This window comes from Pezoporus flaviventris, unplaced genomic scaffold (genome assembly GCF_033815535.1).
Source record: "Pezoporus flaviventris isolate CSIRO_AGI_PZ_B2104156 unplaced genomic scaffold, CSIRO_AGI_Pfla_v1 ptg000188l, whole genome shotgun sequence".
In the NCBI taxonomy this organism is placed as follows: domain Eukaryota; kingdom Metazoa; phylum Chordata; class Aves; order Psittaciformes; family Psittacidae; genus Pezoporus; species Pezoporus flaviventris.
In genome coordinates this window covers 2,019,637-2,037,149 of record NW_026892736.1, presented here as the reverse complement: position 1 = coordinate 2,037,149, position 17,513 = coordinate 2,019,637, and the positions used below count along the sequence as shown (strand labels likewise).

The following is a 17,513-nucleotide window of genomic DNA, read 5'->3' as shown; positions in this document are numbered from 1 at the left end:
TCCAGCATCGACTGAAACCAAGAAAGCAGAGATGAAAACCATGGGACTGTGGACATGACGTGAGTTTTCCCACTGAACCAACGCAGCAGCCACACAGGTAGTGCTGGAAGAGCTTGCTCTTTGTCATTCAAACATCACCCTGTCATCAGGGCATCAAAATTAAACAAGCCAGTTACTGCCTGGCTGCGTGTACGCTCCAAGACAGTCACACTCTTGGCAGGAGCAGGATGCTGCCTCTGCCCGACACCACAGCCAGTGCTGATGGCTGCTTTTACTTCTCCAAAGCACTTCAGACTGAGCTTTCAGAGGAGAAGCTCTCCATGACCCAGTGAGTCAGGGTGGCCACAGGGGCAATGGGTGTTAGCCCCTACCTTGCCCAGCACCCTCACAGCTGAAACTATGAACCAAGAAGCAGCTTGAAGAGCCTGGAGAAGAGAAGGCTGTGTGGAGACCTCAGAGCAGCTTCCAGTATCTGAAGGGGGCCTATAGGGATGGTGGGGAGGGACTCTTCATTAGGGACTGTAGTGACAGGACAAGGGGTAATGGGTTCAAACTTAAACAGGGGAAGTTTAGATTGGATATAAGGAAGAAGTTCTTTACTGTAAGGGTGCTGAGGCACTGGAATGGGTTGCCCAGGGAGGTTCCGAATGCTCCATCCCTGGCAGTGTTCAAGGCCAGGTTGGACAGAGCCTTGGGTGCCGTGGTTTAGTGTGAGGTGTCCCTGCCCATGGCAGGGGGGGTGGAACTGGGTGATCTTAAAGGTCCTTTCCAACCCTACCTATTCTATGATTCTAAGGAGTACAGGATGCAGTGCCCAGACCACCAGGGCCACTTAGCAAAGGGTGATGGTACCAGTAAGGTGTCTGATGCTGACTCCTGAGTATGAGCTGAGCCTTGGTTCACGAGCCAGGTCCGACCTCCATTCTCCGTACGCATCAAGAAGAAAACAAAACCCACAAATACAGTCCATTTGGGCTGCTCACGGTGTATGTTTGATGCCAATTTGATCCGTCAGCTTCAAACTGGTAGGAGCTGGTAGTGGTGTGGTTGTTATTGAGCCTACGCACATAGTCTCTAACCACAGAGCACTACTAACACCAAAGCAGTACCACCAACTACACCAAAGAAACTACATTTACCTCCTGTCTCCTACAGCTGATTTCCAAATCAATACTTCCAAACCAGTAACTACTTGCTGTAGTTATTCAAGCCTGTGATCTTTTAATTCCATTTTATTTTTGATAACTTTATGCACTTACATTACGTTCTTTCCCAAGTTCTTCCAGGACTGGTGCTTTGTTTGAACAAATCCCCCAGACCGACCAACCAAAGTCCTGATATATTCAAGCTGGCATCTCATCCTTCCCCCCACTGTTTTCCAAAGATATTCCCTGTCTTTCAAATGGGAAACGTCACTGCCGTGGAAGTTTGGAAGTCTTCCAGTGAGCGGATACTTTTAAAAGGCATCTCCTTGATGAATTTGAGTCCACGCTTCTTAACAAAGGCAAAACTGATGAAAATATACAGGTTTCCCTTCTCCTAATCAAATTAATGGAGTCAGAAAACGTGCAGCCCCTATAACTGCACACCAAGCTCCAAATTTTCCTCAATAAGCAAAGCAACTTTCGCAAGCAGATCAACATAAAGGAGAACGTTCCCGTCCAACAAATACAAGGAGCTGGTTTAAAAGAAGCAATTAGAGAAAGAGAATAAAACACAAGCTGCATTTTCTGCCATAGGCTCTGCTCTGCAGGAAAAGACTGCAGAGTATTTAAAGGAACTGCCTGGGTTAGTGACAGCTGATGTCCCGTATCCCATAGCAGTAGTCATGACCTTCAGGCCCTCCATGACTGACAGGCTGACCCCAATCACTCCAGGGTGCAAGGTAAATGACAACCAAAGAAGAAAAAGAAAGAGAAGAGAAAGAAAACTTGCTGCCGGCTTTGTAGCCAAGCTTCCTAATAAAAACTAATTCAAGCTGTCAGGGTGAAATGAAGAAAGTGTCAACAGGGGTTTGCGGAGAAATATTCCAAATGTTTGCCTAGAAAAGCCAAGAGCTGGGCTCCCTTCCCCCAGCGCAACGCTGCCCTCAAAAAGGGCTGGAAAATCCAATGTCGAAAGGAATTTTAATAACATATCCAAGGGGACCCCGAGGAGGGACCCAAGGGGACATTTTCCTTCCCTTCCCTGACAAACCCAATCATCTCCGTAATGGTGAAGAGCACAGAGCTCACGAGGGAAGTGCCAACGGAGGGGCTGGGTGAAACCAGCATCCGTGTGAAACAGGACCGTGCTGTCGGCTTGAGAAACCGAGATGTTTCATGGTGACCCCCGGGTTAAGAGCCCTGGGAGCCACCAAAGAGAACAACCTGCCACTGGTGAAAGGCTGAGATGAAATGGGGCGGGGGGAGAAACCTCCTGGGCTTCCACATCAACCAGTGAGCGACCGCGGCCTCCAGCAGAAGATGGAGAGAAAATGCCTCCCCATATTCCTACCCCTCGCACAGAGGATGAGAATTCAAACCCTGAAGAGCCCTGTGGAGGCCAGTCCCCACAACACTGCCCTGCCTTCACAATACACTGGGGCAATGCCCAGTGTCAGGCCATAGTGAGGGCATGAAGCTGGCAAGGAAGATAAATGCCAGCCACAGTCCAACCTCTCACTAGTACAGTGCTGTGAACAGAAGGGAAGAAGGATCCCTCCTGCCAGTAAAAAGCTTGTTACTCATTTATATCCCTTTATTTATATACCTTTATACATACTTTTATATATACCTTTATATATATATATATACACACATACACCTTTATTTATTTATCTGTATTTATGTATCTCTACCAAGTTGCAGACACCACTGGGTGCAAAAAGAAAGCACCAGCTTGCAGCTGCTGGCACATATAGCTGTTTTCCAATCTCACACACAAACACACAGGCAAAACCAGCATCACGGCAACTTGGGATGGAGGAAGGAGGGTAAAAACAAGGAATATTTTGTAAGCTTTCAGGAAAAGAATAAATAATCAGGTTATTTGCATAGAAACTCCCACGGGAAACAAGAAAAGCAAAGCCCCTAAAGCAGGGTGAATGAAAACCTCAAGGGCTTTTCCTGGCCATGGGCTTCTTAAGGGACATCCAGGGAGTTGCAGATGTTAGACCAGGCACTGACCCAATGACAAGGGGACATCACTAGCTTTCTTAAGATAACAGATTCATCTATTTAGTACAACTCAATCAGGAACAGTTACAGCGTAGTCCTGGGCTATCTTTCCCTACATGAGGCAGCTATTTTTGAAGTCTTGGCCATCCCTTTGTACATGAAGGGTACATGTACCACTGCAAGGAGACCACCAGCCCCTCCAGCCTGGACAAGGTGTCCAAATAAAGCAGCATGAAGGGTTGAGGGAAAGAATTCATATTTTAGACCTTTTGAGATCACAAAATCCCAGACTGGTTTGGGTTGGAAAGGACCTTAAAGCTCATCCAGTTCCAACCCTTCCACTAAACCAGGTTGCTCCTTTCAACCTGGCCTTGAACACTGCCAGGGATGCTCCAGTGCAGGCAAAACCTCTGTATTCCAACCCCTACCACACTCATCTCCTACCTCAGGTGAAGGTCTTCCGAAAACTTGAGGCAGGCGTAGATGAATTCCTTAATCTGACTGTAAACTTTAGGCACAAACTCAGAAAAGGGGAACTTCTTTGGAAACGGCTGCTGTAAAAGACAGGAGAGGATTCAAGTCGAGGCGCAGACACTGAACAGGAGTGACGAGTGCTTTCCAGCAATGTGTTCCAAGCAACAAATCAATTCTAGTGTTTAGCTAAGTCCAGCCATGAAACAACAAGCCAGCATTTATTGTATATTACATAAACATTTCAGCCAAGTGAAAGACCAGATAATCACTTACAAACGGCACATGGGTGCAGAAGGGATTTGGAGGCTAAAACAGGGCTGGAAGGAGACTTGCAGCTAGGAGGGAGCAGGCAGCCCACCAGGACCCTCCTTCCTTCTCCTAACTCGTATGAAAAATCCCCATCGGAGAACAAATTGACTTCTATCTCCCACCGTGCACGCGGTGTTTGGCTTGGTCACCTCCCACGCTTGCTGCCTAAGGTGAGCACTTGCTTACACCACCAAAAGCCAAGAGGAAACAGATGTTCTACACAAAGCCTTTTCCAACCAGCTTTTACTCACAGGGCCGGGAGGCGCGGAGCGGAATAGTGAGAAGCTGGAGCCCCTGATATAGCTCTGGGGGAAGGACACAGACCTCCTGAAATCTAAATACCTGACTTGGATCAAAAAGCCTCCCAGTCCTAATGAAGTTCACCAGGCTTGGAGCTCGCTGGCTGCCAGATGTGCAGCAGAAGGCCAAGCAGGCTTTTAAGGGACACTGGCTAGGTCAGATCTGGCGAGACTTAGGTTTTGCAAGCACACGCTGCTACAAAAGCCAAGATATACCATTTTGTTGGCCTTTTTTTTTTTTTACTATAAGAGTAAAGCAACCAAAGACCAACAACAGCTCCTAAACTGGGAATAAAATACCAATGGAAGCAGATATTTCCAGTTTCTTGTCCACTGCAGCTGTAATAGCACACTGTGAGCCGAAAACAAAATCAACGAGGTATCACTGTACGCACTTCCCTCACCAGCACCAGAAATACATCATCTAGAAAGTGTGTTGTTCTTTTCCCTTGTTAGGGCTTTTTTTTCTTGTTTATTTGGTTTGGAGCTTGAGGTTTTGGGTTTGGTTGGGGATTTTGGGATGCTTTCGTTCGCAGGTCCCAATGCCAGCTACAAGAGTGAGGGGTTTTCCTGCACCCGCGGCCCCACCGTACCACGTTCCCCGTTTCAAGGTTACCTTTTCAAGTTCTGCATCCTGGAACGGGAACTGTCCAACTATTTTCTTATAAACTTCTTCATTCGTCACTGGGATGGGGCTGTAGTTATCTGAATCAAGTATATTTCTAAGGGAAGAAAAGAAAAGTTACAAAGGCAGCCCTGTGACGACAGACCGGCCACAGCTCTGCAGGTTTACTGCTCAGCTGGGAAGCTCTGAAGAAGCAGGTCCCAGTGTAAGACGCAATCCCCTGAGTCTAAGCTTCCCCCCGTGTTTGTGACTGTTGAAATCATCTTTGCTGCAGCCAAACTCATTGACAGCTCCTACTTTGCTGTCTTCAGCCTGTGTAAAGCCATAACCAGAGCTTAATGGTGATTTTACTCCAGACTGGAGCTTCAGCAGCAGCCCCTGATAAAACCCAGGTGAGCTTCAGTCCTGCCTGAATCAAGACACGTGGATGCTGAGCTACCAGTCCTTTAACAACCTTCTAGCACCTCCTCCCAATGCTCCATGCTCTGAGATGCCTTAATCCTCCTGGGAGGTCCTAGAGGACCAGCACAGGATGAGCTGGTGGCTGCAGAGCACAGCATGGGATCCTGGATAATAAATAGATGATATCCTACCACTGGGCAAATGCTCAGCTCATGGACATGCCCACACCAGCAGCACAGGGATATGCCACCAATGTCCCAGGACACACACAGCTCAGTGCTGCAGTGAGGGCACAGAAATGCTGCTGCAACACCAGCTTTTTGCATCCTTCCATCTATTGACTGTCCTTATCCCTCTGGGATGTAAAACCTCTGGTCTACACCGAGTTATTGCACAGATCTCACCACACACAGGATCCTCACAACTGTCTTTAAATTATCTCCCCCTGGTCCAAGGAGAGCCCAGGCCCCAAAATTTAAGCATGAGCTTGCTACTAATCAAATCATACCATCAAATGGTTTGGGTTGGAAGGGACCTTAAAGCTCCTCCAGTTCCAACCCCTGCCACAGGCAGGGACCCCTTCCACTAGAGCAGGTTCATAGAATCATAGAATGGTTAGGGTTGGAAGGGACCTTAAGATCACCCAGTTCCAACCCCCTGCTATGGGCAGGGACACCTCACACTAAACCATGGCACCCAAGGCTCTGTCCAACCTGGCCTTGAACACTGCCAGGGATGGAGCATTCACAGCCTCCCTGGGCAACCCATTCCAGTGCCTCACCACCCTCACAGGAAAGAATTTCCTCCTTAGATCCAATCTAAACTTCCCCTGTTTCAGTTTGAACCCGTTACCCCTTGTCCTATCACTATAGTCCCCAGTGAAGAGTCCCTCCCCAGCATCCCTATAGTCCCCCTTCAGACACTGCAAGGCTGCTATGAGGTCTCCACGCAGCTTCTCTTCTCCAGGCTGAACAGCCCCAACTTCCTCAGCCTGTCTTCATACAGGAGGTGCTCCAGCCCCTGAGCATCCTCGTGGCCTCCTCTGGACTTGTTCCAACAGTTCCATGTCCTTTTTATGTTGAGGACACCAGAACTGCACACAATGCTCCAAGTGAGGGCTCACAAGAGCAGAGTAGAGGGGCAGGATCACCTCCTTCGACCTGCTGGTCAGGTTGCTCATCTCTCCTTTATTTATGAGTCAAAACCGCTCTGGAAGTTACATCTTTGTGAGTTTCCTTAAAGAGCTTCTTACCTGAAAACTCCTGACCATTTCTTCAGCAGGGTTTCACTATACTGGTCTTGGATCTCTAACAGCATGTCAAAGAGCTGGTTCACTGGGAAGCCGTATCCCTGCAGTGGGTCATGCAAGAGAGCAACTTCATGTAAGAAAAGTCACAAGCAGGCAGTTGAATATTAGTTTCTCTGTTCAATAGAGAGAAATTCTCCCCTACCACCACCACAGAGATGAATGGTGCTGCAGAAGGGATTTAGGCGAGGTGGTAGCACCAAGGGTTATGGGTCTGTGTGGGGGCAAGAGGCACCAGGACTTAGCAAGGTGGTCAAGGCTTGGTCCTTGCCTATGGGCTGGCCACCTCCTGTGCAGGGAGAACCAGGCTGTCCATCAGGCACCACAATGTCAAGAAAGAAGCCAGGCCACCACAGCAAGCCCTCATCAGGCACTGAACCCCTCTGACTGCACCATCTATGATCGGCACAACACTGAGCAAGACCAAGAGTGGTTACCAACAGCCACGTACCTGCAGAGTATCTGCAAAGAGGACGATGAGGTTCTTCAAGTCTAACACCAGGCTCGGGTCCGAGCAGTAGGACTGCAAAGAAGGGGAGAAATAACAACACGGTTTGAACTGCAGGAAAAATATTGCCCTCAGCCCTCCTGTATTATCACTGCAGTGATGATAAACCCAGAGGCCATGCAGTCTTATGATCAGCAGCTTTTATCCTCCAGCCCATGCCCTAAGGCTGCACAGGGCAAGGGAAGGCATGCTGATAAGGGTATCTCTCCTCATAACACACCGCTCTTGAGGCTCTCCAGGATGAATAAGGATTGGGGTTGCTCTAGAGATACCTGAAGTGTCTCTAAGATTACCCAGGAGCTGCTGGGGAAGCGAGAGGAGATGAAGCAAATCAGCACGCTGTCATACCAGGACGCCAGCAGCGCCTCTCATTTAATATTTACTGTGTTGTGTCTGGTGGCAATGAAGCATCGCAGCAAGGCATCCCCAAGCCCCATGTGAAGGCTTCAATGCTAAGTGGTTCAGGCTGAGGAAAACCACTCTGTCTGCCTGTATTTCCGAGATACTAATGCTCAGAGCTACAACACAAGTATTTACTGCGGGCCAGGACACTCCTCAAAGCCCTAAAGATACAACCCGGTGTAGCAATAGCGCTCATCGTCCTCCCAAAGCCACCCCATGTTACCCACAGGCTTCGTGGGCTCTCTGGACACAGCAGACATCCTCTCTATGCTGAAATACGTAAGGTTTCAGACTAAGTCTAACCAAATATAGAATCAGGGATCATAAGCTGGAAAGAGAAACAGATTTAAAGCTCATGGAAAGTCGAGGAGGAATGACTCCATTAATCAACGTGAAAGAGCAGAAGAGACACATTTTCCACCTCACTGTCCAAAAAAGAAAGTCAGAAAGAAAGATAACACCCTAAAGCTATCAGAAGTGATAAAAGATGTCCCTGGCTGCAGGAGGGGAGAAAAGCCAGGGATATGTTTGGCTGAATGGGAAGAACTGAAGCAGGCTGACCAGTGTGAGAGCCTTCCCTCAAGTCTCAACGGCACTGCCCTATGCAGGAGCAGCGCTTAGAGATAAAAGTGATGACCATGATACTGCAACAATCCCTGCCCGTGGCAGGGGGTTGGAACTGGATGACCTTTAAGGTCCCTTCCAATCCAAACCATTCTATGATTTCATGATTACTGAAAACCCCCTCTCCTGGCAGCCATTTCATGCATTAGGTTTGGCATCACTTAAAACAACTTGTCACGGCAACAAAGCTGGCAAGACTGAAAACCACCGTGTTTGGAGCTGGCTTGTTCTCGTGACTCTCACCTTGCAGAAAACCCCACTTAAAAAGAAAATAAACACAGGTTTAGAACCTAGCAGGGTGTACATCACTGTGTTTATCCCCTTTTGTAACAGAGAAGCTTAAATGGAAGGAGACCTCTTAGCAGCCTTCCAGTATCGGAAGGGGGGCTATAGGGATGCTGGGGAGGGACTCTTCATTAGGGACTGCAGTGACAGGACAAGGGGTGATGGGTTCAAACTGAAACAGGGGAGGTTTAGATTGGATATAAGGAGGAAATTCTTTCCTGTAAGGGTGGTGAGGCACTGGAATGGGTTGCCCAGGGAAGCTGTGAATGCTCCATCCCTGGCAGTGTTTAAGGCCAGGTTGGACAGAGCCTTGGGTGCCATGGTTTAGTGTGAGGTGTCCCTGCCCCTGGCAGGGGGGGTGCACCTGGATGATCTTAAGGTCCTTTCCAACCCTAACGATTCTATGACTCTATGAGGCAGCTTTCCAGTCAGCACAACTGCTGTGCTGGATGGAGCCGGAGCACCCTGGGAAGCCCCTGTGGTCCCTCATCCCAACAACCTGGTCTGTAACCCGGACAACCCCTACCTGTGCAGCAGGGAAAGACAAGCAGCTCGCCAGCAACACTTCCAGAAGGTGACCAAGATAAAGTCATGGGCACCTAAATGCAAAACTCAGTGGGGTTTGGAGCAAGCAGCATTTTGTGTCTCCACACAGAGGGACACCCTCCTGGGCTGCATACGGGGCAAGGGAGGGGATTCTCCCCCTCTGCTGTGCTCTGGGGAGAGCCCTCCCTGCAATCCTGATCCAGCTCTGCCAGAGGGGAGACTGAGCTGAGCTCTTAGGCAGAAGCTCTTCCCTGTGAGGGTGCTGAGGCGCTGGCACAGGGTGCCCAGAGAAGCTGTGGCTGCCCCATCCCTGGCAGTGTTCAAGGCCAGGCTGGACACAGGGGCTTGGAGCAAGCTGCTCTAGTGGAAGAAGTCCCTGCCCATGGCAGGGGTTGGAGCTGGAGGAGCTTCATGGTCCCTTCCACCCCAAACCAGTGTATGATTTTATGACATCTTTATCACTTGGGTACCACCACGCGCATGCTGCACCACAGCAGGCGCAGATCTGCACCAACACAACTCTGCAGCATCCTTTCGCTATCAGATGGCACTGCCATCCCCGAGCAGCAGTGGGATCTCAGGGATTTATTACTTTCCTTTTCCTGGACAACATGGCCTGACAATTTGAAAGTGGACTTGTGCACAGTCATGAATGCTTTTGCTTTTATGGTCATTTGGAATTTTTTCATCCCATTAACCAATAGGGTTTTCAGGAAATCCCAGTGCTCCCAGCTGAACCAGTGCAACATTACCTCAGCTCATACAAAATGGGGCAAAAAACTGTGTCGTTGTTGCAACTGGCTTTGGAAGTTTTGCTCAAGCAGAGAAATATCAAAGTGATCAGCAATCTTCCCAAACTTCTTTCAGTATTAGAACATATAAAGTCTATTTATTGTCTTTGACACACAAAGGATTTGATAGCAGCCCATTCGCTGCCATGAACTTTAAGAGTTGTACTTCAGTGAGCCAAATAGAGACTTTTTTCCCCCAGTTTTCCAGCACAATCCGACTCCCTCTGCTGGTGCTTCCCAAAAGTGATCAGCCAAAGAACAGGAAAAAAATCAAAGCACTGCCTTCTTTCTTTCCAGTCACCCAAAACATTGAGAGTTTGGTGCAGGGAAATGCAGAGCATCGAGAGGCAAAAAAGGACAGAGACAAGGGGAAAGCTCCCCATGACCCAGCTTCAGTGAGCACTTGAGCCCAGAACCTCCCCGTGTGCTGGGCTGCACCCCCAGAGTGAGAGCAGCAGCTCAGGGAGGGGATCCTGCCCCTCTGCTGTGCTCTGGGGAGACCCCCCCTGCAGCCCTGATCCAGCTCTGGGGCAGCAGCACAAGAGGGACGTGGAGCTGTTGGAGCGAGGCCAGAGGAGGCCATGGAGATGCTGCGAGGGCTGGAGCAGCTCTGCTCTGGAGCCAGGCTGAGAGAGCTGGGCTGGGGCAGCCTGGACAAGAGAAGGCTCCTGAAGGGGAGACCTGAGAGCAGCTCCAGTGCCTGAAGGGGCTGCAGGAAAGCTGGAGAGGAGCTTGGGACAAGGGATGTAGGGCCAGGCCAAGGGGAATGGCTTGAACCTGCCAGAGGGGAGATTGAGATGAGCTCTCAGGCAGAAGCTCTTCCCTGGGAGGGTGCTGAGGCGCTGGCACAGGGTGCCCAGAGAAGCTGTGGCTGCCCCATCCCTGGCAGTGTTCAAGGCCAGGTTGGACACAGGGGCTTGGAGCAAGCTGCTCTAGTGGAAGGGGTCCCTGCCCGTGGCAGGGGTTGGAGCTGGAGGAGCTTTAAGGTCCCTTGACCACAAACCAGGCTGGGATTCTATGAAACAGCAGCGTTCTTCACACTGTTATTTTAAACAGGATCTTTGGAAAAGAGGCACAACAAAGAATCCCACTGTAAAAGCCAGTATGTCCAGCATGTCAAGTCATACTCAAGCAACAGCTGAGCCACCCGAGGCTTTTACTTACTGAATGTGTTCTTAGAGCTGCAATAGTTTTTGATAACGCCATCTCCCACAGCTCATCAATATAGGCTCTATTTACCAAGCCCTGCGTTGTATGCAAGATGTGATCTTCAACTACAAAAAACCTAGCAGGGAGGAGAAAATGGCACTGTTATCAGAAGTCCCAGGTTCGGAGACATCCAAAGAGATGTTCAAACGCTGGAGGCGAGGGATATACAGCGTTTGCACATCCACAAATCCCCAGAGCAAGCTCAGATTTGCAGTAAGTGCATTTAATATGGTTAATGCTAAACACTTTATCCACCTATTTTTAACATCCCAACATTTTATGATGTTTGGTTTTACGATGTTTGATTTTATGATGTTTATCACTGTATTATATAAGTGACCCACACCACAGTTGCTCCTTGTAATGCCACTGTGTGTATACAAAGGCAGAATTTCCCCTTTCTAAGTTCCCCACCCCGTTATTTCAACAAGAACCACTGATTAAACCCTGCTCCAGTCAGCAGCAAGCACATTACAAGTGGTTAACTGCAGGGAAGAATGCTCTATCCACAGGGAAAACGACTTTAAGCGTACGGAAAATACCCTCTCGCAGCAGGATACCCCACAGGCTCACGACTATTTCAAGGCAGTCAGTTCACTCCAATCTCCAGTTATCAAACAGCCTGGCCAAAAAGAAACTGGATTTTCCAGGGAGTGAGCGTGGCACTGGACATTTTAAACAGCAATGGATAAGATCTCCAAGCTGGGTTTTGATGGGGAAATTCAGCCCAGAAGCATGGAGCTGGGTGAGGAGCACACATTGCACTTGTGATGGGTGTAATCAGATGTTGAAATTATTAGTGTTAGCTGAAGATATTTCAACATCATCCCCTATCTCTGCTAGATTAATGGACTTAGGTCGCCTCCTCTGACAGCTCAGCTGCTTTTCAAGACTCTGGTCAAATCTGAGCACAACACGAAGAAGCTCATAGGACCAGAGGTTTGAGAATCACCTTCCTTTACCAGGAAAATAATCAAAGAATAATTATCCAATATGAAAGAATAATTAAGGCAGAGGCCCATTCACCTCATTAGTGGGGCAAGTAGATGCACATAGTCCACAGAGGTTATTTAGCCTCAAATCCCCAGCAATGACCTCGCTGGTACAAGAGCTGGCAGGTTCCTCCACGCTCCCACTGGTGACACAGCAAAGCTCATGGGTGCTATAAAATACACTCTAAAAGCCCAAACTGTCTTTCCCCACCCTGGTTTTGGCTCTGTTTAAAGGCCCTGAAGGACATCAACATTCCCTCCTCTCCTTCTTTTTGGGCTCCTCAACAACACAGCACACACGTATTTAGCAAGGACAGGTATAAAAAGAACACCTACCCTACAATTTGATTAAAATACTTCCTGTAGCCGTCTAACGTTTCGTGCTGCAACAAAGAAGAAGCGAGCAAAGATTAAACCAAAGATGGCCAAGAGCAACTGGAAATGAATTAGAGACCATCCCACCAGCAACAGCACACCCAGAGATAGCTAACGCTCTGCTCTGCTGCTCGGCACAGCAAGTTTGGGCGCTGTGAGTAGGAGAGCATCGTACCATGTTCGAAGGAGGCTGCAGGACCAATCTGGCTTGTTTTCTTCTCTGTTTCCTGTAGTAGCTCTCAAAGGTTTCTCGGGCACCCTGGAAAACAGGAATGATTCACTGAAGTTGTTACAATGGTTTGCATTAACTACAAACTTGTGATGTACTGGATCTACTGCTGACTTGCGATACGCTGTGCTTCAGACGCAAATCTCATACTCCTCCAATGTATCTGCACAACGCTCCTGCAAAATGCCACCCAGATACCAGAAGATAAAGACTTCTACTGAAAACACTAATCCAAAATACAGCTGTTCAAGTATAATAGTATCTGATGAACTCTTCTATACCTCTTCTCCAGTATCACTGTGCAGATGTGGTGTATAGAGATGCGCAACCAGCTTCTTTGCCGGACCATGACACAGACAAATGTCAGAGTTACTTAACCCTGGGGCACTGAAACAACCAATTTCTAGTGTGAGCAAAAAGCAGCAGGGCACAAACAGTGCCAGAAATTGTTCCACTGATTCATGGGTGCAGAATGATGCAAAGCCACAAACGTTGGGGAATTTCAGCAAAATGTGTTTGCATGTGTCAGAGAGTCGTAGAATCACAGAATCATTGAGAGCTTTGGTATGGGTTGGAAGGGACCTTAAAGCTCCACCACTTCCAGCCCCTGCCACAGGCAGGGACCCCTTCCACTAGAGCAGCTTGCTCCAAGCCCCTGGGTCCAACCTGGCCTTGAACACTGCCAGGGATGGGGCAGCCACAGCTTCTCTGGGCACCCTGTGCCAGCGCCTCAGCACCCTCACAGGGAAGAGCTTCTGCCTAAGAGCTCATCTCAGTCTCCCCTCTGGCAGGTTCAAGCCATTCCCCTTGGCCTGGCCCTCCAGGCCCTTGTCCCAAGCCCCTCTCCAGCTTTCCTGCAGCCCCTTCAGGCACTGGAGCTGCTCTCAGGTCTCCCCTTCAGGAGCCTTCTCTTGTCCAGGCTGCCCCAGCCCAGCTCTCTCAGCCTGGCTCCAGAGCAGAGCTGCTCCAGCCCTCGCAGCATCTCCATGGCCTCCTCTGGCCTCGCTCCAACAGCTCCACGTCCCTCTTGTGCTGCTGCCCCAGAGCTGGATCAGGGCTGCAGGGGGGGTCTCCCCAGAGCACAGCATCCTTCACCTTAAAGCAATTTCTGAGTCCAGTCTATATAGCTGGGAAAAATAAAACAGATTCCTGAGCTTCTGCCCTCCACGGGCATCACCACCCATGCTGGGCGCTGCAGCAGGGACCTGAGCTGCTCCTGCAGGAGCTCCATCTGTAGGTGGTTGTTTTACCAAGCCAGGCTACATCTGAGCATCACCACCCAGGCAGCAAACCCATGAGGATCCTCAAATGCCATCGACGTGCTGAAGCTTTCAGATGTCCGCCTACCGCCCCGGTCCCCTAGGCTATGGAAAACCTTGTCGTTTCATCCCTGCCTGTTCCTCCCTCCTCCACACCCGTGGTGTTTTATGTCTGAAATTGGGTTCTAAACACTTCAGAGAAGGGACAGGGTCTTGCTTTGAACTGCTCCGAGACAGTAAAACAAAAGATCTCATTCTGAAGGCAGAGAACAAACAACACACAACAACAAATATCACCTGAGCGAGGCACCGGGCGTCAGCCTTCCCTGCTACAAAAAATAAAGGAATTGAAAGGCAAACCTGGTGCTAATTTAAAGATCTAGCAGCTACCATGGCATTACACAACCGGGCTGCCTTAAGATGCTTATGAAATGTCTGCAATGAACCCTTGAGGAGCTGTGGCCTGACTTGCTCCTTGACTTCTACAAGACGGAGCTCAAGGCTTAAGGGAAATCTCAGCATTCCCACCAGTGCTGCCCTTCCCAAAGGAGCTATAATGCATCAAAACACCTTCTTGCCACCATGCACATGCATTGCGAGGATTTGGCGGATTTATGGTGTGGATTTTGTCTCTGAATTCCCCTTTTTATTGTAACCGAGTATGAGGATGTGTTGGATGAGGAGCTCCTGACACATGCTGGGCACATACATCCAACCATCCATGGTCCAAATCCCCTTGGCAAGGGACAAATCTGAATGGGTGTAAATCCAAGCCTTTTCCTGCAATCAAGTTTGAGCCTACAAATAATCTGAACTTGAAGAAAGCTTTTCAGAAGCACAAACTATTTGGGAACCAGCATTTCACAGAATCATAGAATAGTTAGGGTTGGAAAGGACCTTAAGATCATCCAGTTCCACCCCCCCCTGCCATGGGCAGGGACACCTCACACTAAACCATGGCACCCAAGGCCTCGTCCAACCTGGCCTTGAACACCACCAGGGATGGAGCATTCACAACCTCCCTGGGCAACCCATTCCAGTGCCTTAGCATCCTCACAGGAAACAATTTCCTCCTTAGATCCAATTTAAATTTCCCCTGTTTTAGTTTGAACCCGTTACCCCTTGTCCTGTCACTACAGTCCCTAAGAATGGCCCATCCCCAGCATCCCTACAGGCCCCCTTCAGACACTGGAAGGCTGCTATGAGGTCTCCATGCAGCCTTCTCTTCTCCAGGCTGAACAGCCCCAACTTTCTCAGCCTATCTTCAGATGTCTTCTTAATGCTCCCAAAACCTGTTCCCATGGCCCATGAGCCAGAAATCGGTGACCTACAAGTCAGACCCAGAACAGGGAGGATTATTACAGGTTTTTATCAAGCTAAGGACTTAGCCCCCTTCAGAAGACATAAACCATGGAGTTCTGAGCTCCCATGGAGCTCCTCTTCCAGCCCTGGGAGCTGGTGCTTCTCAGGATGCTGCTGTCACCCACTTCCTCTCCATTTTGGGGATGCCACAGGAGAGCCACAACAGAACAGCTTGTCCCATTCCCACCTTGCCACTGATGTGGCCACACTTCAGATACGTATTAAATCATGCTGTGCCTCACCTCTCAAAACCTACGCAAGTGGCACAAAACCCTCCTCATCACCTCCATCCTGACCATGAGAGCAACTCGGCCTCTGGGAGCATCACTGAGATCTGAAGGTGAAGCTACTCATTAACCTTGCACAGCTCCTTCGCCACTGAGGGCAAACCACAAGCCAGGCTTCTACCCCTGTTTCACTGATGCCTTTGAGGAAGATGAAGCATCTGAACCAACACCATAATGTTCTCTGAAAATCAAACTATTTTGGCTTACACTTTCAGAGGAAAAATACGTTTTCCACAGACACAAGAAGCAGGAGTGACCTGAGCTGGGCTGGAGCTACCACACAAAGGATTCACTATAAACCCTCCTCTCCACATTGAGCCTCACAGTGTGTGCTTAGGTGGTTTTGGATACCAGGTCCTCCTTGGTCCAGCCCAACAAACGGCTTCAACTGTAGCAGAAGAAAAGGAACAGCAGTGACCTTGGAAACCACTCCCCAAAAACAAAAAACCATATTCACATTTTCACAGTTTCCCTAAAATTTATGGCCTAGAGACCTGACAATTTGACCAAAATCATCTCCTTCCCAGCACACTGTTCCCTGTATTTCTTTTCTCAAGCCTTTCTTGGCTCTTCCAGGAATTAGGAACTCTAAGCTACTCCAATGAAAAACAACTGCTCCCAAGAACATCTCTCTTGGCACTATCCACGTTTTTCTGGGGCACAACTTCACCCTTTCCTCTCGAGTGCATTTCTCCACCACCTCCCTAGACCTTTTCATCACTCATGTATTATATTCTCCCTACAATGGGAAGTCTTTCTTCCTTTTGGTGGCAGTTTTAGCTTAGACCGCACTGCTCATCACATCTGACCCTATCTAAGACTATTCAATTTATCAGATCTTCAGATAATGTCACTCACTCTGTGCTCTATTTTTTAACTCTGGGTAAAAAAATCCCAAAAGCAGAAAACAGACAAATAGAAATAAACCAAAAAAAGCACCCAGAACAGACCAAAAGACCCACTGTTTTAGAGACTACTCATTTGAAACACCATGCAGTATTTATACTTCAAACCTGTTCCTCTTTCCCACCCCTACACCTGGTGGTTCTTCACATTCAACCAACCCCATCCTTACCTCCAGTTTTCAAACACAGTATTTTGGCACCTAAATGCTGCACATGAGGTAGCAGAAGTGGCTTTACGGGCATCACTGAGCTAAGCAGGCTGTCCAGGCTCAGCCTCCTGTATCAGCCAGCAAAGCACAGTGAGGTGTGAATCTCCGTGTCCCCTTGGTGAGAAACAGTCCAACTTCTTTCTTTCCTTTCTCCTAAAAGCAGCCATTTTAGCCTAAAAAGATGCCTTGCACCTGCAAGGTGTTTTGTTTCATCTAAACCCATGATGTTGATGCACATCTCAAGCAGCACATGGCATGTCTGAGAACAAGAACCACTTGAGAAAGACTACTGAGGAGCAATTCCCAGCCACAACCTCTCATGGACTTCCAAACCCACCACTGACCTTCTGCAGAAGCAAGATGCTGCTAATACATCTCATTACAGAGGCAGCATCCTTGCTCCTTCTGGGTTTCTTGCGGGCTCAACCCATAAGACATGTGGAAATCAAGCAGTCGTGGTGGGGAGAGGAGAGGGAGGTCCCTTTCCTAGGGAGGTTTTACCCAATTCTCAATCTCTTTAAGGAGCAGGAAGAACCCAAAGCCACGTTTCCAAACAAGACATTTACTGCAGTCATTGTCCAGGAAAAACCCTCAGTAATGCCTCATCTTTTTAAAACTACTGGGCAGAGCTTTCCTTCTCCAGGGAGCTTCAGGGGTTCCCAGACTTGGCAATGAAAGGCAGACAATTAAGCTCATGGATGAGCGTCACAGAAGGGAAAACAGAATGCAAAAACAGCAGCTGAAAAAAAACCCCAAAGTTTCCAAATTCAGGAGCAGCAGAGAGCTGAGAGCCAATCTACGTGGGAATGACATCGGGGGAAACTTACTGTAAGCCTCATCCTGCTGTTGTGCTCAAAATGCCCAGGAAAACGGGAATTCTGCATGCAGAACATGTAGATGACTAGTCTGGACTACTAAATTTCTGCTTACCTGGCAGCAGAAATACACCCCGTCTTC

General features: G+C 48.8%; 1 protein-coding gene across 10 annotated transcripts in view; it reads right to left on the bottom strand.

Moving 5' to 3' along the window:
• The window catches only part of EXOC6B (exocyst complex component 6B), a 292,989-nt gene that overhangs the window by 114,139 nt on the left and 161,337 nt on the right, over positions 1-17,513 (bottom strand). For 9 of the 10 annotated variants that reach the window (XR_009741213.1, XM_061440962.1, XM_061440965.1 and 6 more), the window contains 7 exons: positions 12,481-12,564; positions 12,267-12,313; positions 10,894-11,014; positions 7,025-7,096; positions 6,520-6,617; positions 4,857-4,962; positions 3,603-3,712 (listed from right to left, as the gene is read on the bottom strand). Coding sequence is in view for 9 of the 10 variants with exons in the window: in XM_061440962.1 (XP_061296946.1) it covers positions 3,603-3,712; positions 4,857-4,962; positions 6,520-6,617; positions 7,025-7,096; positions 10,894-11,014; positions 12,267-12,313; positions 12,481-12,564 (638 nt within the window). In the remaining variant the exon portion in view is untranslated. The remainder of the gene's footprint in view (positions 1-3,602; positions 3,713-4,856; positions 4,963-6,519; positions 6,618-7,024; positions 7,097-10,893; positions 11,015-12,266; positions 12,314-12,480; positions 12,565-17,513) is intronic. The other variant, XM_061440963.1, reaches the window with a different exon arrangement.